Below are 25891 nucleotides of genomic sequence, written 5' to 3'. Positions count from 1 at the left end.
AAACAGTATTATCATGGATAAATATATACATTTATCCATGGTATTATCCTACCAGAGAGGGAAAAGTTTCACTTTCTGTACCTCTCACATGACGACGTAAAGAAGGCAATAAAGCGTATTTCGACCAAAGATGAAGGATCAGATCGGATTGGAATAAAACTGCTGCAGAAAATTATTAACGTAATACTACCAACCTTGACCCACATTTTTAACGCCTCACTCATAATCTCTACATATCCTAGACTTTGGAAACAGGCCCTCGTTAGATCTATCCCGAAAAATAAAATTCCTGAATCCCCGAACGACTAAAGACCAATTAGCATCTTGCCAGCTCTGTCAAAAGTACTGGAGCGCGTAGTACATAAGCAACTGACTGACTACCTCAATGAGCATTGCTTACTTGATGACTACCAGTCTGGTTTCCAAACAGGACATAATACTACTACTGCCCTTTTAAAAGTGATTGAAAACACTCGAGAAGCCAGTGACAGAGGAGAACTAACGCTACTGACATTACTAGACTTCAGCAAAGCTTTCGACACAGTTGGCACGGATCTCCTTTTATGTAAACTAAAAAACTACAATCTTTCTAACAGTGCCGTAGCTTGGTTCGATTCCTACCTTCGCGAACGCCAACAATGTGTATTAGCCGGTGGTCATTCTTCCAATTGGCGTACAGTTAATTCCGGAATCCCTCAGGGCTCGGTTTTTGGACCATTACTTTTTACGCTTTACATAAATGACGTAACAAAGAACTTAAAATATTCTTAACACCACCTATACGCTGACGACTTACAACTTTACATTCATTCCCGCAGTGGCTGACCATGATAATATCTTTGAAAAATATTGGAGTGCAAGAGGTCAAATGACTTTATTGTGAAACGCCTGGCATTAGAAAACAACAACAACATTCATTCCCGAACTTGTACAGTCAATGACTCTGTGATCAGAATTAATGAAGATCTAGCATCTGCAGCTCAATGGGCACACAAATTTGGACTCAGACTAAATCCAGACAAATCACAAGCTATAATAATGGGCCACCAACGAGCATTAAACAAAATAGATCTAGCCACTGTATCAAATACAAAAATAAATAATACCACAATTACATATAGTAAGACAGTAAAAAATTTAGGGCATATTTAGATAACTGATTAGATGGCGATCTTACTCGTGTTAATTGTGTAAGCATGTGCGGCTTACAGCTGTTTCGGTGCTTCTTCACACCATCCTCAGAGCAGTGTACGAAAGATTCAACATGGAATATCAAGACAACTCTACAAGTCAACTAGTACACAAATACAGGTCAGCGCGCATCAAGACTATCAAAGCCTCACACAACAGGTAGGCTCTGAGGATGGTGTGAAGAAGCACCGAAATAGCTGTAAGCCGCACATGCTTACACAATTAACACGAGTAAGATTGCCATCTAATCAATTATTTATATTCAAGTGTTAAAAGTAATGTACGAAAGTTTCAACATGATATATTTAGATTCAAATTTAAATTTTCAAAGTCAAATGATCTACATATGTAAGAAAACTTTTTCCATAATTCATTCTCTTAGACACTTAACCAACGTTTTACCTCTCAGCCTTAAAAATAACCTGATCCAAACTTTAGTGATGCCCCACTTCGATTATTGCGATTCTCTATTCACGAATCTAAATACTGATCTTGCCCACAGACTACAGCGTGTTCACAATATCTGCGTTCGTTTCGTTTGTAACATTAGAAAATTCGATCACGTAACACCGTCACTAGAATTGTTGTCTTGGAATCCACTTAAAGAAAGAAGATTCTTCAACTCCCTCTTATTACTATTTAAAATCATCCACACCTCCATACCCTCTTACCTAGCATCTCGTTTTGTTTACCTTTCACTACCTCGAACCCGGAACATGTACCTTCTCTCTATTCCTCTGCACAGAATATCCTTCTACTCATCATCTTTCAGCATATCGATTCCACGCCTCTGGAATTCTCTCCCTGACCATGTCAGAGACTGTCGGTCAATATCAAAATTCAAATTTAAATTAAAAAATCACATTCTAGTTCATGAAATTGCTTATTGAACACCTGTCAGGTTGCGCAACTTCGGCTTAACCCACGACATATAGTAAATATTGTAACTATTCTGTTGTAAAATTGACAATTAATATGTAAGGTATTTATTATTATTATTATTATTATTATTATTATTATTATTATTATTATTATTATTATTATTAGTTATCACTATCATCATTGCTATCTCTATTTTCCTTTCTTTTTTCTTGTATTAGCTCGATGTGAGTTCTATAGTGTTCTTTTGACTCTGTTGACCCTCTATAGGGCTTTAATTTAATATGTATTATTTTCATCAGTGTATTTCTTTTTTGTATTTATATGTGATATCTGGTAGGATGGAAGAGAAGGCCTTATGTTATGGCCTTAATCCTGTCAGATTAAATAAATAAAAATTGAAAAAGTGTCAGACAGAAACTTGCCTATACGGACTCTGCTGTAAGTTTCACTGAGACACATTTTAATTAATCGAACTAGTTTCTTGGGATTTCCAAATTCAATAAGAATATTATATGACACTCCGCTCTTAACCGAGTCTTACGCTTTTTTTTAAATCTATAAATAACTCATGTTATACTCCCATTTTTTCTCCAATATCTGTCGAATATAAAAAATCTGATAAATAGTCGATCTATTACGCCTAAAACCACATTGATTATCCCCAATAATTTCATCTAGGCCTACATAAGGATTTCATCTTCTTAAAATAATATTGGAAAACATTTTGTATGACGTATTAATACCAAATGAAAATTTACAATTTTAAAATCTTGTTATATATGGTGTTCATGCAATATTTTCTGCTGTCAAAAGCCTAAGTTCATGAAAATCTCAATCTTCAAATTCTACTCTACTCTCCATCTCCCTCTAGCTACTCATAAGCTACCGTAATGTCATTATCCTTATAGTCTGTAATCACAGTTTTTTTAATTGATGATATAGACATTATTTTGTCTCTTATGCTTAATAAATTATTCACATAAGTCTTCTTTGCTTCACTCTGCTGTTTGGTGCAATTAGTGACTGTTCAAGAACAAGACACATTGCTTTCCCTTTTTTAAAGAATGGTTATGAATTTCTTTGATGAGTCATCACACAGTTTCATCTTGGATCGAATTTTGTACATAATTTTATTCTTTTTATTTCACTGACGCCGTCAATCTTTTTAGAATATTCACTCAGTGTTTCGTAGTTCCTCACATTCCATTCCTCACTGAAAATCAATCTTGGACATAATATGATTTCATCCAGACACTTTACGGAAACGAATATGATTTGAAACAATCACAGTTGAACACTCGTCTTCACGCATTAAAAATACGATCTGAAACGAATAGACTCCACAGCATGAAAGACAGAATAAGAAACTATACGAAAATACATCAAACTCAATTTCGTCGACCGGTAGAATTAATACGGTTTTAAACTATGCTCATCATATCTGTATTCATCTAAGGAGGCAAAATAGCAAACATATTTTAGTCTTCCGATTATATAATTCTGGATCTAAATAACTGATATAGAAATAAGAGAGACAAATAAAGATAAACAATGTTGTTATTACGCCAAATTGCGAAACAGAAAGTGAGTCGGCACGTCTTTCAGTTCATATTGTAAAATGAAAAAAGACAATTCTGAATTTTAAAAGACAGGCCTACAGAACCCCTAAGTAGGGGAATACGATGTCAGCCTCACTCCACTTCTATTGGGGATAATCGACTTCTGCGTAGAGTTGTTGACATTCTTTGCGTGCGGAAGGTCCAACAGTGATGGCACTGTAATTTTTAAAAAGGATTGTAATAAAGTCATTGTATTTATAATGTGTTATATCGTTTCAAGGTTTACGATTATGCTAGATTTTCTGTCGGTAGTTTCTTTGAGATTTCTTTGCGCCTAACCTGCTTTAAATTTTTCAAAACTTTCCTCCTATCATCATCTATGGAAACATAAATTTGTAAGATTTAAGTAATGAACCTTGAAATTAATATAAATATCACTATTCATTTCAATACAAAACAAACACAACGAGTGATGTCCTTAATTTAACAGTATATAAATAAATACTCAATATACAGTTCGTAATAATGAACTCACCCGAAAGTTTGTCTATTCCATAATTCTTAATATGGACTTTGTTGAAATGTCGTATAATTTTGAAATGACGAGTAGAAATAAATCGGATAGGACACAGTAAATAAGCAATTCTTTCGTCTTTTTCAACAACAAAAATATAATCATATTCCCATTTCCTTTGGAAGTAATATTTCTTCACGGGTTTAGATTTTGCCATTTTCCAGTTCTCTTCAAGTTGAAGTACGCGTATTGTGTATTATTTATTTAGCTGCAGTGCGTTACAATGTCGAATGACAGCATTGATCTTCGGTCGTATAGCTGTCACTCACTTATCAACACACACAAGCTTCCTATATTATATACCCTCATACATTTTAAATTTATTTTACATGTCTTAACTTATTTCCCTCATTCGTTTTTCTCTTACTTTCCCCAAAGGTATGTTCCTAAGGATTTTATTATCTGTTCGTTTGTAATTCTTGATAGCGTATAGTGTACCCTGCCGCCGCGAGACTGAATGTTGATATAACCGAGCGCAACTGGAACGCTATGACCACATTGGTAGAAAAGGAGGTGGGATAGAAGGTGTACGAAGAAGTCGCTCTAAGGAGCTACAGTTCTGCAGGTCTGGACTAGGGTGACAGTGAAGTTCCAAATACGTAGTCATTTGTAACAATTTCGACTAACTTAGCCACCTAAGTCATTTTACTGTGAAGGTTTTGTGCAGTTTTTGATAAAATTTGTAGTACTTGGGCCAGCACGTTAGCTTGCTCTAGTGCTTTTGGTGATAAAAACAAACTTCATAACTTATGTAATAATATAAATAAATACCGTGCCCCAACTGATGCCTTTATTCTCTTCGCCAGACAATGTTGTATGTTTCTTATATTTGTGCAGATAATATCCCAAGATGAAGCCGATTATACCGGACGTAGCTCTCTGATAAGTAGCTCCATACAGAAGTTTTTGTCGCCTGAAATCAAGTACCGGTAAAACAGATTAGACCATTATTAACAGAATTACATAAAATATTGATAGAAAGTGATGTCAGTTTCTCTATTTCATAGTATTTCAACAATCTAGGTTTCAATATAATTGGTCACATAATAGAACTAGTCGTTTAAAGTTTAAAGTACGGACATTTAGGGTGCTGTTCATAGACATTTCGCTTGCCCGCGCTACGAGCGTGCTAAACTAGCCCCGGCTATCGACTGATCACTTGTACCGGATTCATATCATATCATATCATATCGCTAACACTGGTTTATGAATACAAAAACGTTAGTTCGCTGATCATCCACCGGAAGCCCGCGCTAAGAATATCTATGAATATGGCCCTTAAAGTTAATGATAGGAGGCTCTGTAAGAGTATTTTGAATTAATATTTTTGTTAATAAGTAAAATTGTGAAGATAGTGTGTTAGTACACAATAAGTGTAGTGCAGAGCTTCTCAAACTAAGAGTCGTATTGCCGTATGAAGAGATACGAAATAAATATAACTTAACGTGTACAAAAGAAATAAAACAATTATTTTCGTAGAACAACGAACACATACATATATAAAAAAATACATTTATTAAACAAATAATTGAAAGGCTCCCTGCAAAAAGAGAGTGGCTATACATTTTGGTCAAATTAATGTTTTTTTCTTTTTGTTTCATACTTTAAAAATATGCCCGATCTTTTAGTGTAAGAACGGTGTGATTCTGAGCATTTGGTAATAAGTTACGGAGAAATTGGAGCTTAGCTCTCAATCGTTTCATTGCAAAAGGAGGCAGCTCCTGGAGCTATACAAAGTGAACCGTAAGTAATGTCATTAATTTCAGGATATCTTTGAGATATTTCAAACAAAAGAAGATAAATAAAGTTTTGCTCATTTTTCCTTCCACTTCGGCATAAAAAATTGTTATATATGAAACATTTCATGGCGTATTTTGGGAAAGCTAATGATTTAATTCCCAATATACTCTGTCAATTTAAGAGAGCAGAATATTATGATAGTAAATGATTGAAAGAAGTTTAGTTTTGTCCTTTAAGTGTGCAGAAATGTGATCCGAACAAATACAGAGTTGTTTCCGATCTCTGATAACGAATTTGAATGACATCATATGCGTCAGGAGTCACATGACAGCTGAACTGTGGCGTGAGGTGACAGACCAGTAGTGAGTGATCTCATAGTCAGAGTGCACGGCGATTCACAGCAGAAATTCCCAAGAAAATCAAGCCTTTTTGCGAGGGGTACATAACAACCCTTTCCGATGCCAAGTACAGTTAAGTGAAAATAAAAGAAGCCTGCAATAAACGAGGTTTCGTTATTTCCAAGAAAAGCATCTTCTGTGTACTTAATAAGATTGGTAAAGCTCGAATGGAATTAATTTGTATCATCTCTTGGGGTGCGGCGACTTGTGACGGGGAGTGGATTTGCTTGCTTTTTCCACTATGGAATTAATCCCAACCGAGCTTTGCCAGCCATATTAGGTACACACAAGATGACTTTCTTGGAAATAACAAAACCACGTTTTTTGCGGGATCCTATGATTTTTACGTAACTGTACTTGGCATCGGAAAGGGTTGTTATGTACCCCTCCCAAAAAGGCTCGGTTTTCTTGGGCATTGCTACTGTGATACACCGTGCACTCTGATTATGAAATCACTCACTACTGGTCTGTCACCTCTCGCCGCAGTTCAGCTGTCGGTGTGATTCCTGATGCACATGGTGCCATTGAAATTTGTTATCAGAGATCGGAAACAACTCTGTATAACGTTTCGCTCTCCAAAGGATTTTTAAAATATAACATTTGTTCGGATCAAATTTCTGCACATTTCAAGGACAAAATTAAACTTCTTTCAATCATTTATTATAATAATACACTGCTTTCATAAATTGACTGAGCATATTGGGAATTAATTCAATACCTTTCCCAAAAATAAGCAATGTAATAAATGAACCAACATGATTACAAAGAAGAGCTAAACATAATCAAATACATAGCACAAGAAAACGGATACAACCCTAACATAATAGACACCATAATACGAAAGACAAAACATAACCACAAAAAACATAAGAATACAACACAAGCACAAGAACACAAAAAAATACATCACACTAACATACGAAAACAAAAACACACACAAGATTGCAACCTGATTCAAGAAATTAAATTACAACATCGCATACAGAACAAATAACACTCTACAAAAACATCTAAACACACAAACAAATACAACCATACAGGAGTATACAAACTCAAATGTAACACTTGCAACAACTTCTACATAGGACAGTCAGGCAGATCATTTCAAACACGTTACATAGAACACATCACAGCCATAACAAAATTACAAAACACCTCCACATATGCAGAACACATCACAAATGCTAACCACACCTACAGAGACATCAACACAGATATGGAAGTACTACACATCCAACCAAAAAGCCAGAAACTAAACACACTAGAACAATATGAAATATACAGACACACAAAAACACACCCCAATGATATTCTCAACACACAACTCAATTTCAGAATACACACACTCTTTGACTCCACTATACACCACACGAACACACCCTCACAGGAAACAAAACAAGAGGCATCAAGATCAGCAACGACCAGTTCTGAAGATGACCCATAAATAGGAGGAAACATGTTAGAATTTAACACAAGAAAGTCTTATCATACATATTCCGAAGTGATACAGTGTTAAACGTTGTGTAATCAAGATGTATAATTCTACTCTTAAAAACAATCACAGGCATGAGGAAAAATGCTGACTTACTAGAAAGTGGAAACGGTTCATTATGAAAAAAAAATTGCAAACTGTATCCTTCTGGATCTTGAGACATTTGTTCTTTTATTTTTAAAGTTAAATATGATTCTACATTTAAAAAACAGTCACAGGCATGAGGAAAAATGCTGAATTACTAGAAAGTATAAACGGTTCATTGTGAAAAAAATTGCAAGCTGTATCCTTCTGAATCTTGATACATTTGTTGTTTTATTTTTAAAGTTAAATATAATTCTACACTTAAAAAAAAAACAGTCATAGGCATGAGGAAAAATGCTGAATTACAAGAAAGTGGAAACGGTTCATTCAGAAAAAAATTGCAAACTGTATCCTTCTGAATCTTGAAACATTTGTTGTTTTATTTTTAAAATGCAATATAATTCTAAACTTAAATAAACAGTCACAGGCATGAGGAAAAATGCTGAAAAAATTCTGCAGGTTGCAGTTAGGGCACAAATGTAGGTACGAGTAGGGCCTATATTATACTATACTTCGGGTCTCTGCACATACAGCTTATATCATAATCATGTAGGTCTCTTTCGTGAAGACAGCACATATCACCGGCCGATATGAACAGTCAGGGGAGGCAATCAATGAATTGTTTTCCCGGAAAAAAAAACTGTCCTAATTTTATGGGCGGGAGGAGGGAAATTCTTGGATTTACAAAAGAAATAGAGTTTAAACTGCAAAGATACGAAGAAAGGACTTTCATAAATTGCTACATGTTACTGAACATTAAACAAAGTATGATCCAGGGACCGACACAGCGCAGTTACAAATATTAACTTACCATTGTGAATCGGTCCTGATAAAGTCGACCTTCTCTTCAAACCCATACGATATTCCAAATGAAGTGAAGAAAAGAACTACGAGGACGAGAAACATCAGCGCCGTCCCCAACTTGGGCCGATAATGGAGTGGAATGAGCAGGAGCGGCGCGAGGAAGTACAACTGTATGGCCGCACATAAGAACCACACATGGCCCATGCACTGCATAACAAACAAAATTATTATGCTGTGACCATCATCCAATCTATGGAAGTATGAATGAAAAAAAAATGGTCAAGAAAATTATACTTAGGCCTGCTTTCTCATATATTTTGCACATTTCGCAACAATATTCTTCCTTCATCATTTCATGTTGCGAATACTGCTGTTCATAGTTCATTTTCTTGTATCATCATTCGATATAGGCTTATTCGCATATTAGTACTAGTATTAGTTGTAGTAGTAGTATAGTAATAATAATAATAATAATAATAATAATAATAACAATAATAATAATATACATGGAAATTAATTGATTATCCTTTCAATCGAGAAGTTAAACTTTGGTTTCCTGGATTGCATCAAGAAGCATTTTATAATCAATGAAGCAAGATATTTGATTTAATTTATAATTTTTATGACGTAAGAATACGCATGTTATTAATTGTGCACAAATTTGTATAAAGTACGAGGCGTGTTCTTAAAGTAAGTTCCAAAAGGGTTTAGTAAGTAAACGGGAAGATATTTACAAACTATTTTTATTGCATTGTATTCCCCACACTTCAATTACTCCTCAACATAATCTCCACCATTATTGAGGCATTTATCGAGTCGTAGCACAAGTCTTTCTATCCCTTCATTGTAGAATTCGCCCGCCTGCAATGCGAACCACTCCCGCACTGCTGTTTTCACTTCGTCGCCATCAAAACGTTGATCACAGAGGAACTTCTTGAGGTACAGGAAGAGATGAAAGTCACTCGGAGCCAAATCCGGGCTGTAGGGGGGATGGTCAATTTGTTCCCAGCCAAATTTCGAGATGAGATTTTGGGTGTCGTCGCCATCAAAACGTTGACCACCGAGGAACTTCTTGAGGTGCAGGAAGAGATGAAAGTCACTCGGAGCCAAATCCGGTCTGTAGGGGGGATGGTCAATTTGTTCCCAGCCAAATTTCGAGATGAGATTTTGGGTGTTGTCGCCATCAAAACGTTGACCACCGAGGAACTTCTTGAGGTGCAGGAAGAGATGAAAGTCACTTGGAACCAAAACCGGGCTGTAGGAGGGATGGTCAATTTGTTCTTGTCCTCATGATTTTTTTCATCGACAGCACGCACCAAATTGTCATTGACCAAAGATGGCCGACCGGTATGCTGCTCGTCATGCACAGAGACGCGGCCCTCTTTGAACTTCCTAACCCATCTCCTGACCATTCCATCACTAATGGCATCATCACCATACACCTCACAAAGTTGACGATGAATGTCAGCTGGTTTGATGTTTCTCGCATTCAAGAAATGGATAACAGAGCGCATCTCACAGTCGGCGGGGTGCTCGATCACTTTAAATATTTCAACTGATCATAACTAACCCCACACACGGACTGAAGCTCTGAAACTGCATGCACAGCTTGTCTGAAGATTGAAGAAGAAAACATGCATGCGCAAAATAACGATTGCAGCGATGTGACGGCTATAATTGAAAACGGAACTTACTTTAAGAACACGCCTCGTAGATATAGGTCTACATACATAGTAAACCTAACCATTTCTAATATTAATTCACATCTACGAAAACCGTCATGTAAGGTTCGTATAATGATCGGTATATTGAACTACATATAAGTGATTTATAATCAGATTCTAAGTCTGAACATATTCCTTTCTTTTCATTCGAAATCATTAAGACCTCACAAAGGCACCGGCTTAGCTCAGATGGTAGCGAGCGCGTTTGGCTTTCTGATCCTAATCTACGCTCGGGAGTGGGTTTGATTCCCGTTGGGTGTTTACCTGGATGGATTTCTTCTGAAATTTCTCCAACTGTAAGAAAAATATCAGGTAATCCTAGGCGAATCCTCGGCTTCATCTCGCCAAATACCAACTCGCTATCATCAATGCTAAACAACATAGTTATTGCAGCATCATTAAATAACTAACTAAAATAACACTTCAGTATTTTTATCCAATGGCAGAATTTTTAACTATAAAAATTTACGATTAACGACAATATTCTTTAAATAACGGGACTCTTCACTACCTGATTAGTCATGTCGTCGGAGATGAAAATTAATAGCGTAGCAAAATGTGGAAATAATATCATAACCTAATTAGTCATGTCGTCGGAGTTGAAAATTATACCGCAGCGAAATGTAGAAATAATCTCATAATCTGATTAGTCATGTCGTCGGAATTGAAAATTAATATCGCAGCAAAATGTAAAAATAATCTCATAACCTGATTAATCATGTCGTTGGAGTTGAAAATTAATATCGCAGCGAAATGTAGAAATAATTTCATAACCTGATTAATCATGTCGTTGGAGTTGAAAATTAATACCGCAGCGAAATGTAGAAATAATTTCATAGTTGTCTGCTCAAGGGCAAGTCCTTCACTGTAAACCCAGCAATCTCGAGTCTTCCCTATTTTCCGCCTTCTACTTCGTCTCCGCATAAGAGTCATAAATCTGAATATCATCTATCATCAATTCTGATATCATCTTCTGCCCTGAACTTTTTCCCGTTCATTACCCCTTCCAGTGCATTCTTCTAGGCTGTTTCTTCTAGCCAATGACACAGCCAATTTCTTTTTCTAGTCTTGGTCAATTTCAGTATTATTCTTTCTTCACCCACTTTTTCAATAACAACTGCATTTCTTATTCTCTCGGTTCATTTAACACGCTCCATTCTTACTCATATGCACATTTTAAAGGCATCCAGTCGTTTCTCTTCACTTCGTCGTAATGTCCATATTTTTTCTCCCATAGAATGCCACACTCCACACGAAATACTTTACTAATCTCTTCCTTAGTCCTTTTTCCAAAGTTCAGCAGAAGATGCTCCGTTTCCTATTAAAAGCTTCCTTTGCCGTTACTATCCTTCTTTTGACTTCCTGGCAGCAGCTCATGTTATTTTTTTTTACTTTACTTGGTTATTTAACGACGCTGTATCAACTATGAGGTTATTTAGCGTCGATGGGATTGTGATAGCGAGATGATATTTGGCGAGATGAGGCCGAGGATTCGCCATAGATTACCTGATATGTGCCTTATGGTTGGGGAAAACCTCGGAAAAAATCCAACCAGGTAATCAGCCCAAGTGGGAATCGAATCCGCACCCGAACGCAACTCCGGATCGGCAGAGCAGCTCATGTTACTACTTATAGTACACCCCGTGCATTTTAAGTTGTCACTTGTTCTACAGACTCATTTCGAATTCGCACGTTTACATTCTTTATTTTTCTTCCGATAACCATGTTTTTGTTCGTATTTATCTTCATCTCATACTGCTCACAGTTATTATTTAGCTCCAGTAGCGTATCCCTTTTGAACGTCGTGGTGTAAAGCATCCTGCTTAGGACTCGCGTTACAGAATGCGCGCTGGCTCGAGTCCTCATAGGGCAAGACATTCTCTCATGAAATTTTGGCCAGTGTATGGAACCGGTGCCCACCTAGCATCGTGATGCACTTAGGGAGCTACGATAGGTTGTGAAATCCGTTTGCGAAAGCCAGCTATAACAGCTGGGTGAACATCGTGCTAACCACACAAAACCTCCAAACCTAACCAGGTAATCAACCGGAATCGAACACGCGCCCGAGCGGAACTCTGGTTCGGCAGGCATGCTCCTTAACCGACTGACCTACGCCGATGGCTAAAGCTACTAATTATTATTTTAATAGATTACTACATTAATAATTGCTTAATCTAGTAGAACGGCAGTAAATAGCTTAACTTCTCACTTCCTAAGCACCGGAAATAGATGAAGTCTGCATAGTTTTTAATGAATAGTATCGCTGCTACGTCACATATGCATTCACATTATTAACATCTTTCCTCTGTCGCCTTACCTCCCCCTTTTCATTTCGTGAATAAGGAACAATACATTCTATTAAAAATGAAATTACTTATTTTGACAGCATTTGGCACATTTCGAAAAATACGTATCCCATAACTTTTAATTTAAGAGCAACTTATTTTCAACCCGAACTGCTCCTTTAAGAAACTATGATGGACCAATACTTTTACCTTAACTCCTTCATTCCCTTTCGGGTAGTGGCTGAGCTAAGTCTTCTTCAGGTTCTGAATCCGAGGACGAGAAGCCATCACTAGAGTCACTGGAAACACTGCCACTGATATTATAAACCTGCCTATAGTATTTTCCAGAAGTCCATCCTTCAGATAATACTCGTGTTCCAACTTCTTAACATGTGCACTGTTCACTTTCCGGTCTTCTGTTGTAATAGTGGAGAATGCATATCTTGTTAATTCTTCTAGGGTTTTGAGGGAGAAGTCATTAGTAATGTTCTCTTCCCTCAGGTAGGCCTATAAAATGGCGCTTAGTTCACAATTATATGGGTGGCAACCTAAGTGTAATATGACCATACAATTTAAAAGCTTCATCTATTCTAAAATTTTTTCCATTGATTTATGTCTTTCAATTAATTAAAAAAGATAAGATTTTCTCATATCATTAGTGTAAAGCACGTTATTATACAGTGCGTTCATAGCTCGGCCGGACTGTTCCGCGGCGGCCTTGGACTGGGCGAAGATTGGAGCGCCTGCCGCCAGAGTAGCGCTGTAGCTACCGCTGACGCGCCAGTCAGTCGAGTTGGATCTGTCGTGAGGGAAAGACGTCTGTTCGCGTGTTGTCAGTAAAATTGTGTTGTCTCGTGGTGATAAAGTGCCTATTAATAATTGTTAAGTACACTTTAGAACAACGTATTTTCCTCTATAATGCGTATGTGAAATATTCTTCTGCAAGAAGGTGTCGAAGAGAATTTGAACATCGGTTTTCAGGTGTTCGAGTTCCTAGCAGGTCACCTATTCATGACCTTGTCAATAAAATCAGACGTACAGGATCCTTTTTGAACAAAAAACGTGTTCAATAACGCCGTGTACTGACAGAAGAAAAGCTTGATAATGTAGGGGACCGGTTTGAGCACTCACCCAGCAAATCACTGCGACGTTTAGCACAAGAGGTTAACATTTCCAAGACGTCAGCTTTTGTGGCAACGAAAAAGCCGTACAGGGTAACTGTAGTTCATGCTTCAAACCACAGGATCCTGTAAGTAGGGCTGATTATTGCAATTGGTTTGTGCAGTCCGTTCATAATGGCAACGTGGACCCACTTTTAACGTTATTCACTGATGAAGCGTGATTTCATCTTCACGGTCACGTTTCTACTCAGAACAATAGATAATGGGCTACCGAAAATCCCCATATTACTCATGAAGTTCCTCACCAAGCTGCAAAGGTTGGGTTTTTGAGTTTGTGCAGTGAGTGCCAGTAGAATTATCGATCCCGTATTTTTCGACACAACAGTTGATTCACACGTTTATGTAACTTCAATTTTAAATAATTATTTTCCGTAACTAATAAGAAATGAACGATTGAGTGGCTGGTTTCAACAGGATTCAGTTACAGCGTACACCGCTGCGAATTCTATGCATGAATTGCGAAGTGTGTTTGGTGACAGAATAATTAGTCGAGGATTGTGGCCACCTCGTTCCCCTGACCAATCTCCATGCGATTTTTATTTATGGGGAACGTTAAAGAATAAAGTGTACGTATCACGTTACACACGTTACAAGAATGAAAGATAATATCACGAGAGAAATACAGGTAATCAGTCAACATGAACTTTTGCGAGTGAAGAAGAATTGTTTTCGGAGATAGCTATAGGGAATGTGTTCGAGTTGAAGGTTTCAACATCTGATGTCATGCAGGTAAGCCTAATGTTAGTAGAGTAGTTAGTGTTCCGTACTCATGACTTGCCGGTCATTTACGTGTAACTCTGGCGACAGGCGCGCCATCTTCACCCAGTCTAAGGCCGCCGCGGAACGCACTGTATTTCAGCTAGGCATTCACCACGGAGCCTATTTATTAGGAGGCTAATGGTAAGGGGCATTACTCATTACCACAACACTATTCTCAGGTAGATTAGGCAGTAGTTTCTCATGGACCCACTTTTCAAAATTTTCCGGGTTCATCTGCTCATGGCAATCCCCGTTAGCTTGACGTGCCTTGAAAATCAATAATGCATTTTCAAGGAATCCATTTTCTGAACAAGCATGGACAATAGTGAAGCACTGGTGTTACTTAAGATGCCAATTTCTGTCTCGCTCTGTCAATATTTATTAAATATAAGGTTATTGTCTACCCACGTCTCATCTAAATAAATTATTGGGTGGTTTCGTAATCGGTATTGGCGTATTGTTCTTAAATATTTTCACCGCCAAGTAACAATATGAAGTCTTTCTATTAATAATCTCCTATGAGCACTGCTTTTTTCCACTGATACCCTATTTCCTTCATGATTCGCCTTAATGACTGAGAACTCCGAGGAAAATTGATTTTTTCTCTTACAGCAGTTAGAAGCTTTGCACAGGTAGATACTATCTTATGGTTTGCTTAAAAATCATGTATAACATCCCTGAGTACTCTTTTATCGAAGTCATCTATTATTACATTTATATGATTTTGGAGTTTTCTGTGCTTGCCTGGCGTTGACAAGCTGCTTTCACCAACATCCACACTCGCCTTACGAATTCTGGTGATTGTAGAACTTGAATTTCCTGCATAAGCAGAAGCATGTTTACTGGGTTCACTGATTGGGTGTTTTAAACTACGTTCTTGTGACTCATCATAACATTCTTTTATAATGTTTCTGATAATATTTCTTGCTTCACTATGAACTGTTTTTCCTTTTTTCTTAGATACTGCCATACCAACTTGCAAATAATACAAATAATGAACTTAATGTGAAACAAATGAAACAAATAAAATTATAATAACACTCGACCTACTTTGTTAATTAACACTTCTTACTAATTTATTTAATAAATCGCTTGCACAGAGACGTCTCACGATCTCATAGTCGACACAGTAACTAGTAAATTAAATTGAACTGAAGGAGATCTAATCTTTCCGCTTACTGTAGTACAAGTATTACTCGTATTGTAACGTTTTCTGTTCACATCCCTTCCTCCTCAGTCCGCGTTCGTCTTCTCCTGAGTCACTGACAGTACTTCCTTTGTAACCACAGAACTGTCACATGACGAATTTCCATCAAAGAACCGAACTCGATAATACTAGGGATCTCCTATGCGATTTATAGTAAATAAAATAATAGTAAGAAATATTTTTGTTCTGAAACTATCAGGGTTTAAACTTGAGCCTTTCCCGACTTCACACCACATATCTCTTTCTTGAACTGTAATAAAATATCGATTTCGGAAATACAAAGTGCTTGTATCTTGAAAGATGTTCTTCCTATTCTTTTTTTTATAATTATCCACAGACTTAATTGCCTACAATTGCCTGCAGTGTAATAGAGAACGATAATCCCTAATCGTAACATTTGCATTGGTTCAAATCTTCTTTGTAGCATTACCAAGTAAAGTAATACTGGTATTATAAACCGTAAATAATTTAAGTCTAATTTTCATGCAAATGCTTTTTTGTCTATATTCAATTATATCGTCAAAAATCATCTGTTTGCTTATCTACAACTGAATGTAGAGCCAAAATTGTTTAAATTATTTGAAGAGCACAGGAAAAGAACGTGCTTTGTCCACTTTTTTTCAAAAGTGAGTTATGCATGCTATGAGATGCAGGATTCCATGTAGTTTAAAGTTATTAATCGACCAATGTGATAATGTGAATAGTCGAAGTGCTACAAGAGATTTTAAATTTGGCGTACAGGGAAAGAACGTGCTAAGTCCTCTCACTACAGGGAAATAATGTGCTCTGTCCACTGTTTCTGTGATTTAATTTTTAGTTTCCTTACGGATTGGCATGCATGTTATAGCAGGAAGAAGGCAATTGGAGTAAAAATAATATTCCATTGTTTTTCATTATTGTTATAATGAGAAAATTCGTTCTTGCTGCATAAACTTCATGTACAAGTATAAATCTTTTTAGTTTGAGAAATTCAGTTTAGAAGTATAAGTGTTGTAAATTTGTGACTTAAATTTTAATATTATTATATTATTGAATGTTGAGTACTTCATCTGAGGATGGAACTCAGAGACCTTCGACTTCTAACAGTGTTAAGAAAAAGAAAGTACGAGGGAGAATGACTGCAGTCATGAAGAAATTAAGGGTTCAATCACATGAAGTAGGAGAAGACTGCAACTGTTAGTTAAAGTGTTTCGAGGAAGTAAGTGCTGAAGAAAAATCAATATTATAAGGCAATTTAATGATTTAGAAGACTGGAATCAACAATCATTACATATGACTGGGCTCATTACAATAATTCCAGTTTATCGAAAGCGATCAGTCATTACAGCAATGGAAGGACCAATAAATTGTATCTCCCAGAAGAACTATCAGTGAAAAAGATGTATGAAATGTTCAAGAAAGAATACCAAAATTTAATAATTTCATATGAAACATACAGAATAATGTTCAACACCAAATTCAATATAGCATTTGGATATCCAAGGAGTGATACATGCATATGATAAGTACACAGCTGAGATGGAAGTGCTGAATGCAAGACTGACTGAAAATAATTTAGATGGCAACATGAAGAAACAAGTTTTTGAATAAATTAACAAGATCACCAGTAACAACAAGGTCCATAAACTCAAAGTTGAAATATTTTATACCAGAAAGAGGAATGCTCGTTTAAGAAGTCGGAAGTTTGAAGAAACAGAAGCAATTTTCATGGACTACGAAAAAATGTATGCTTACCGTACATTAGTATCAATGATGTCTATTAGTATTACAGAAGGCAATGATCTGTTTACTCTTTCAATATTCATCAAATTTCAGATGAAACTTCAGTGTTTTTTAGTTGTACTGAAGATAATGGTAGAAAAGGAGCCAATGAAGTCGTATCCTTTTTAAATCACTTTGTGACAGGAATAATGGACAACAAAGCGGATATCTTGAAAATTTTTGTGATTCATGTTCAGGCCAGAGCAAGAATTATATTGTTCTGAAGTACCTTAATTATCTTGTGAACGAATTGAAACTTATGAACAGAATGAAACATTCGTTTATGGAATGTAATAAAATATAGGACTAACTAATACAAAAGCAGTAGCAGAACATCCAATGGGTTGGGTGCGGATCATGGTACAAGCTCGAAGTAAACCTACGCCTTTTGATGTTATGGTGTTCAATCAAGATATGATGGGAAGTTGGGAGTCATTTCTGCAGAACAAATATTTGAGGAAATATTCATTTCTTACAAGGCCCATCAGAGGGGTAATCATCACAAAAGAACACCCTCACCTCATTCAACATCGTGATATGTGTAATGGAACTAGGATTTCATCGGTGGTGAGAGCTTCACTGCGATTTCGAGAGCAGCAATCTGAAGAATACCCATGTCCTGCTTACAGAGGCAAAACACAAATTATTTTGAATAATTTATTTTATATCCGCTAATAATTTAAATATCGGTAACATTATTTCTAACAAAGAAACTTCTTTGGTAATATCGAAGGAAAAGTATTAGGACCTCCAGATTTTGAAGGAATTTCGTGGACACGAAGATAGAGTGTTTTACACAAACCTTCCACACTAGACTGGGCTATGCATTTTGGGTCAAAAGTGATTTTTATTGTTATTAGGTCCTGTGCAGTTTGGAACAAAAGTGATCATTGTTATTATTATTATTATTATTATTATTATTATTATTAGGCTCTGTGCATTTTGAGTCAAAAGCTAGCATTATTATTATTATTATTATTATTATTATTATTATTATTATTATTATTATGTCCTGTGCATTTTGGGACAAAATTGCACAAAAGTGATCATTATTATTATTATTATTATTATTATTATTATTATTATTATTATTATTAGGCTTTGTGCATTTTGGGACAAAAGTGATTTTTATTATTATTAGTTCATGTGTATTTTGAGCCAAAAGTGATCTTTATTATTATTATACCTTGTGTGTTTTGGGACAGAATTGATCTTGTTTTATTCTTATGAGGCCCTGCGCATTTTGTGACAAAAGTGATCTTTATTATTATTATTATTATTATTATTATTATTATTATTATTGTTATTATTATTATTATGCCCCGCTCCACTTCATTACAGAAAAAGTTAAAAAAGGAAAGAGAAAATGTTTAACGTTATGTTATCATTTAAAGGTTTGTCAATCCCGTGATTTTGAAATTCTGAATGTTAATTCAAAATTTCTATACACACAATACGCACAAACAGACATACAAACACGTTTCCGGAAGAAAACAGCTTTACTTGTAATATTTAATCTAAAATTATTTCCTCCGTACATAAGAAGCACGTTTTTTCCCTGTAACTTATGACATTACTTTACGTAAATGTCAATAAAACTACAATTTTAAAAAATAAGGATGCAAACTTAAATTCAAATTCATACTGATAACCTGTTATTTCATACTGACTTAAGTATTCATTAATATATCCGTTAGTATCCATGGAATTCGGTTTCAAACTTTGAAATTGCTCTCCTGAAAAATTTGATAAAGTGGACAAAGCACGTTCTTTTCCTGTGCTCTTCATTTCTTTTCATTAAAAATGAATTTATAGTCTCTAATATGTGCATGCTTTGTGTATAATGCATTGATGAAAGTACAAAGTAATAGTATGTAAACATAGTCGTAGCTCTTGAGACGTAAGCGATTCAACCTTTTTTCTTCATAGAACAGTATATGTATATTATATTATGACTTCCTTGACTAACTGTTACACCATACATTATACACTAAATTTAGCTACTTCTAGATTAACTTCATGCTGCCAAATCTGCATGCAGACTTTACATGAAAATAATAATTATTATTAATATGAAAGCAAAATACAAATAGAAAGTCTCGAATGGAACATACCTCATCAAATTCCTTCCAGTTGTAAATGAAGATAATATACCACCACCAGTTCGACTGGCATTTTTCCTCTATTGTCCGGCCATATGATTGGTAGAACGGTGCACTGTTCATCCTATTGTACATAGTTGCTGTCAGCAGTAACACTAAAGCCAAGGCTGGAATAACTCGGATGTAGCGATAGATGTAGTACACAAAAAAGTTCATCTTCCTATCTTTCTCTCTGTCATCCATAAACAAGTAGCTTACCAGAACACCACCTATCAGCATTAAGGTGTCAAAAGAAACACATCTGTTCAGCCACACGTGTTGCCAGTCACTGAGCCACTGAAATCGCGTGAAAGCACAACATATAAAATGTAACACTTTTTTCATTTTATCAATTAAAAATTATCTAACTCTCCTTAACACAATCAATCTCAAAACTGAGCGAGTCAAACCTAAGTTACTGGCATTCCTACCGAGTCACGAGGGTGCTATTTGACGGTTAGCAAACAGGATTTTCCCGAATAGCTGTTTGTTCTAAGCCCGGACCTGGAAGAAATGTATTAATTTTCCTTGTTAGTTGTTTGCACTAATTCTGCTGGAACCTTACAGTGTCGATCTCCGCTAGTGAATAATCTGAGCTGTTTTCAGATAGACACATTTTAACCATACACAATACAGCAACGCATTTCCCTCGCTGAAACGCATCTACTAAAAAATCGTATGTTATATTAATGCAAGTTGCGCCTGCGTTTCCCATAGATTGTACAACTAACGAAACATTGTGTTATTAGATAAATTAAATAATAGTGAGAAGCCGATTATGTTCTCGATAAGAAGAAATATTGCTCGAAGTTTGCTCTCACAGAACAAACTTTGAAGATATGTGTGTGAGGATGGAGCTGAGTCCGAAAGAATGTTCCTGTCGCCTAGAATAGCGCATACATTTTATCTTACCACAACTCGCGGATGTAGAGCGGACGCTGCAGTGCACAGTACAGCTGCACACAAGCGAGCGTGGAAAGATAAAATGTATGGACTATTCAAGAAATCAGTATTTCGCAACGTTCTGTGATAAGAGGTCTGGAACAATATTCACAACTTCTCACAAAGGAAAAATATATATTACTCATTTTTTTCAACAAGATGCACACATCAGCGCATTCAATGAAAGTTCTTCATACAATTTTTCACTACAGAGTAATACTAAAGTAATGGATTTTGACCTGCCCGGTCGCTAGATTTGTCAATATGAATTTTACCTACGCCAGTGTTTCTCAACCTTTTTGATGATGAGGTCCCCTTTTCCCCGCTTTAGTTTAGTCACAAGTAGCATATATATTTTGTATACAAGCTCTGATTACTTTCGTATAAGGGGGCGCAATTAGACAAAATTAGTGACTTTTCTCCTATTTAACAGATTTTTATGAAATTTTACACAGTAGTTACAGGTAGCATATATGTTTTGTATACAAGCTCTCGTTACTTTGGTATAAGGGGAACTATCCCTTATAGGGGGGCGCAATTAGACAAAATTAGTAACTTTTCTCCTATCCGATAGATTTGTATGAAATTTTACAAAGCAGTTACAAGGAACATATATGTTTTGTATACAAGCTCTGATTACGTTGGTATAAGGAGAACTACCCCTTATAGGGGGCACAATTAGACAAAATTAGTAACTTTTTCCTATTTAACAGATTTTTATGAAATTTTGCACAGTAGTTACAGGTAGCATATATGTTGTGTATACAAGCTCTCATTACGTTGGTCTAAGTGTAACTACCCCTTATAGGGGGGCGCAATTAGACAAAATTAGTAACTTTTGTCCTATCTAATAGATTTTTATGAAATTGTATATAGTAGGCTAGTTACACTTTGTACATTTGTTTTGTGTACAAACTTTGTTTACGTTGATATAAGCAGAAGTGCTCCTTACAGGGGGATGCATTTAGACAAAATGTGTAACTTTTCTTCTGTCTTAACAGATTTTTGCAAAACTTTATACAGTAATTACAGTAATTATAGGTAGTAAACTTGTTTTGTATGCAAGCTCTAATTCTCTGGATTGTCTTTGTTTCGACCTCATACTTGCTGTAATGGAAAAGCTTTCTTGGGCAGACACGACTTTTTCCAGGGGTACGTTTTCTATAAATTTTCATTACTATCACGAGGAGAACCTAATTTAATAAGTAGCTCACTAAGCCAATGTCCATTTCGTTTAAAAAACGCATTTTCCTTATCATCTTGCTCTCCAACGATAAATTATCTTATGGGGGGGAAATGTAACATTTTGGATTCTATTGCACCTTTTGGACACTCGGGAAGCTTATTTGGTACATAATTAACAAGCTGTCATCTTGAATTCCCTGAATTATACTGCGGAAGCAGATTCGGTTCACAGATATTGAAATAACTGCAACCGAGAAAAATTGCACTACTGCACCTCGAAAGAATAGTGCTCATAAATTATTACTTCCGCAAATTTGCGCACCTTAAGACTAGATTTAAAATAGAGGTAAATAGTGGAGGAAGTGAAAAAAAAATCACTTTTGGACGAAACAAAGGGTTTTTTTTTTCTCTACCTTAGCAAAGTCTGCACTCAATGGTTATATTTATATTTTGTCCCGTGTCTATTCATGCTAATTTTACATACTATAATAACATTAAATGTAACAAAAACAAACAGTGTTACATACCCAAAGAACTACTTGACATGTTGATACCAAATATGAATGGAATCGACCACTTACAACAGAGTTACAGCACAAGGAAAACGGCAGACTCGCGGCGCTTGCTGAGTAAGAATGCTGGGTGGCGAAATGTGCCATGTTACCGGCTTCTTTTCTCGCTATGCAGCCACCTCCGCTGATTAAGATAATCAATTGAGTGTTACTCAGTTATATAGGAAAAATAATTTAAGGGTTTAATTTCATTTTTTACATGTAATTTTTCTTCATTTGTCCTCCTAAATATGGATTTTAGACCACTGTGCGTCATCTCGAACTTCTCTCCTGTTATGTGGGTGCGTTTGATTGTTGAAAGGTGTTGACAAGAAAACGGTTACAATCCAAACATAATAGATAACATCATAAGAAAGACAAAACAAAAACTTAACAAACACAAAAACACGCAAAACACAACACAAACACAAGAACACAAGAAATACATCACACTAACATATGAAAACAAAAGCACACATAAGATCGCATCTTCATTCAGGAAGCAGAAATACTACATAGCATACAGAACAGAAAACACACTACAAAGACATCTCAACACATAAAAAACGCAAACAAATAAATACGACCACACATGTGTATACAAACTCACATGTAATAGTTGCAACAAGTTCTACATTGGACAGACAGGAGATCATTCCAAACACGCTACAAAGAACACATTAAAGCAATAACCAGAGGACACAATACATCTACATACGCCCATCACGTAACCAATGTTAACCATACATACAATAACATAAATGCGGACATGGAAATCCTACACATACAACCCAAGAACCAAAAACTCAACACACTAGAGCAATACGAAATATACAAACACACTAAAATACACCCCGATCAAATTCTCAACACACAGATCAATTTCAGTACACACACACTATTTGACTCCACTTTTCAACACCTTTCAACAATCAAACGCACCCACATAACAGGCAGAGAAGTTCGAGATGACGTCGAGATCTAGTAGGCTCGGAGGATGGTGTGATAAGCACCGAAACAGCTGTAAGCCGCACAAACTTACATAATTAACACGAGTAAGTCCGCTAGTTAATCAATTACTGATTTTTTTCATTTGGTGGTGTTTTGTATTGAAAATTATACTACAAATTCGATTTAATTTCGCGCTAATTTTCGGATAAAACTAATAAATAATGACTGAATTGAAAATTAACAAATATTAATTAGTTTATCACGTAAATAAGGTAAATTAATGAGTGTTAGCGATAAAGGTTCTGAACAACCTTTATCGCCAAATTACAAGATATATTTCACAACATATCAGTATCATCAGGTATACTGTTTTCTAGCGATAAATGAGAATTCTTGATTAATTTTTACGGTTTACCTGTACAGAAACAACCTAAGCATTCTATACACTCTTAAGAATGAAATAACATTGTCAAGACTCAATATTAGTGAGGATAAACTCCAGGGAGAGTTCCAGGACTTCATACGTCACTGCAATGCCTACAGTATATATTGTAATTGTGGACATTTTAAACAACTGCTCTGAAATTCAAATAAGACTATCTTCATTTACTTAAATAAGTAATTCACTAGTTATGTGAGTGATCACGTTTTCCACAGGAGCTGGCGATCTGCTTACCAGACTGTAGTGACGAGTGACGGCAGATTGCCAATCCATTAGTTTTGACTTGCTCTGTATTATTTTCATTATTTGATAAGAACATGGTCTGACTGTGACATATGTGCAAAATTAAAAAGGAATATGCTAATTTCATTTGTGCCTTTTTAAGGTAATTTATTAAATAAGCATTCACGGTAGTTGAAGGTCTAACTGATATGTACTGTTTGAAACACAGAGTCTTCTATGAAAATGTTTTCTTTTAATTTCGTCAAATTATTATACAATTTTTAAAGAATTTCTGGAAAGACCATTTGTCGCAAATGCAAAGCTACCATCTACAATAAATTAGTAATAAAATAGAACACTAATTCACCTGATATGCAAGTTAACATTTACTCTCTGTACAGTTAAATTAATTATTTATCATGGATATCATATTGTAGCCAAATGAACTTACTATCCTTGCATTCCATAACTCTTACCATACCGGGTCATCTTGCAACAAGTGAACAGTTAGGCCTACTGTACTTTTCTCTTATTTGATTTCACTTACCATGTCGCGACATTTGGTGGCCACTGTACAATTGTCAACTCTGTAGCCAATGGACAGTTACATTCTACAGTCAGATCCATTTGGAAAGAGATAAAATAAAAACGCTATAAAACTGTTTTATCAGGCATGATACAAAAGTTAATTCACTTTCAGTATAATATTAAAACAAAAGAGTTTTTCATCATTATGTTTATGAACAAAGGATATCGAATTAGATATTAGCAAGGACTGAATAAACAAAATACCGTTTACTGCAAGGTAACGAGCGAAATGTATGAGGCGCTTTACAGAATTTAAAAGTGTAATATGTAACATCAGTTCACCGTTGTTTTCTCCATGTGTATGGTATTGGTACAGCTCCGAATTACAAACCCATAATGTTATCGTATCGCACGTTTAAAAAAAGTGTGCCTATCTGTTAACATACCATGCAGGAAGATTTTCGAAACCGAAGCTGTTGATAACGCTGCTATGAAAGCAAGTACCCAAAAAAAGACTGTTCACAGAAATGACTATACCATACACAACTTTTTAACTTTATCTAAAACTTTACCCTTAAGCCTCGTTCACACTTTTCAAGTAGACCTAACTTGAATTCAAGTCACGTGATTTAAGTAATCTGAATTCAAGTCGCAGTTCAGACATATTCAAGTTATTTTGTTTTCAAGTAGGATAAAATGGCGTCGATGGAAGTTGTGAAACTAGGAATTTCTGTAGTAGCAAGCCTTCGTGCCAGGGAAATGATAAAGGTATTGAAGAAATGGAAGACGCGTTGTTCAGTATGGGTTAGGAATTGGATTAGTAAGAGAAATACACGACCATTGACAATAAAATATAAGCAAGTCTGATTTATCATAATTGGAAATGATTATCTTGAAGCTGTTATAGTTCTCCCACCCAAAAAAGTCTATCAGCTACATTTACTATGCCAGTTTTGACCGATAAATATTATCCATTCAAGCAACACTCTTCTTAATGCTTTCTATCTTCCTCACTTCTTCTCTATCTACAGTTTAATGGTTTTTAATTTCCATATCTCGTCCGTGTCCAAGTTAAAATCTCTGATGTTCAATTCTTCAATGAACTCTTTCTTCCTTGGCAGCTTCCTTTGCATTTCTGTCACGAAACTTTGCAGTTTCTATAATCCACAAGCCTTCGTAATTTTTATACAACTTCAGAAACTCAAATATTTGGCCATTATTTCACTTATTATTGTTTCCTATTATTTTTTGTTCCCAATAGAACAGAAAAACAATTAACTGTTAATTT

The 25891-nt window shown here is 35.7% G+C and overlaps 1 protein-coding gene across 1 annotated transcript in view; it reads right to left on the bottom strand.

Annotated features, from left to right (window-relative positions):
• LOC138705821 (nose resistant to fluoxetine protein 6-like) overlaps nt 1-25891 on the bottom strand; it is a 358549-nt gene that overhangs the window by 36840 nt on the left and 295818 nt on the right. The window contains exons 8-10 of the mRNA XM_069834486.1: nt 19756-20079; nt 8732-8931; nt 4978-5119 (exon numbers count right to left, since the gene is read on the bottom strand). Of these exons, the coding sequence (XP_069690587.1) occupies nt 4978-5119; nt 8732-8931; nt 19756-20079 (666 nt within the window). The remainder of the gene's footprint in view (nt 1-4977; nt 5120-8731; nt 8932-19755; nt 20080-25891) is intronic.

This window comes from Periplaneta americana, chromosome 9, assembly GCF_040183065.1.
Source record: "Periplaneta americana isolate PAMFEO1 chromosome 9, P.americana_PAMFEO1_priV1, whole genome shotgun sequence".
Taxonomy (NCBI): Eukaryota; Metazoa; Arthropoda; class Insecta; order Blattodea; family Blattidae; genus Periplaneta; species Periplaneta americana.
Note: the sequence above shows the minus strand (reverse complement) of the source record. Positions and strands in the feature narration are given on the sequence as shown.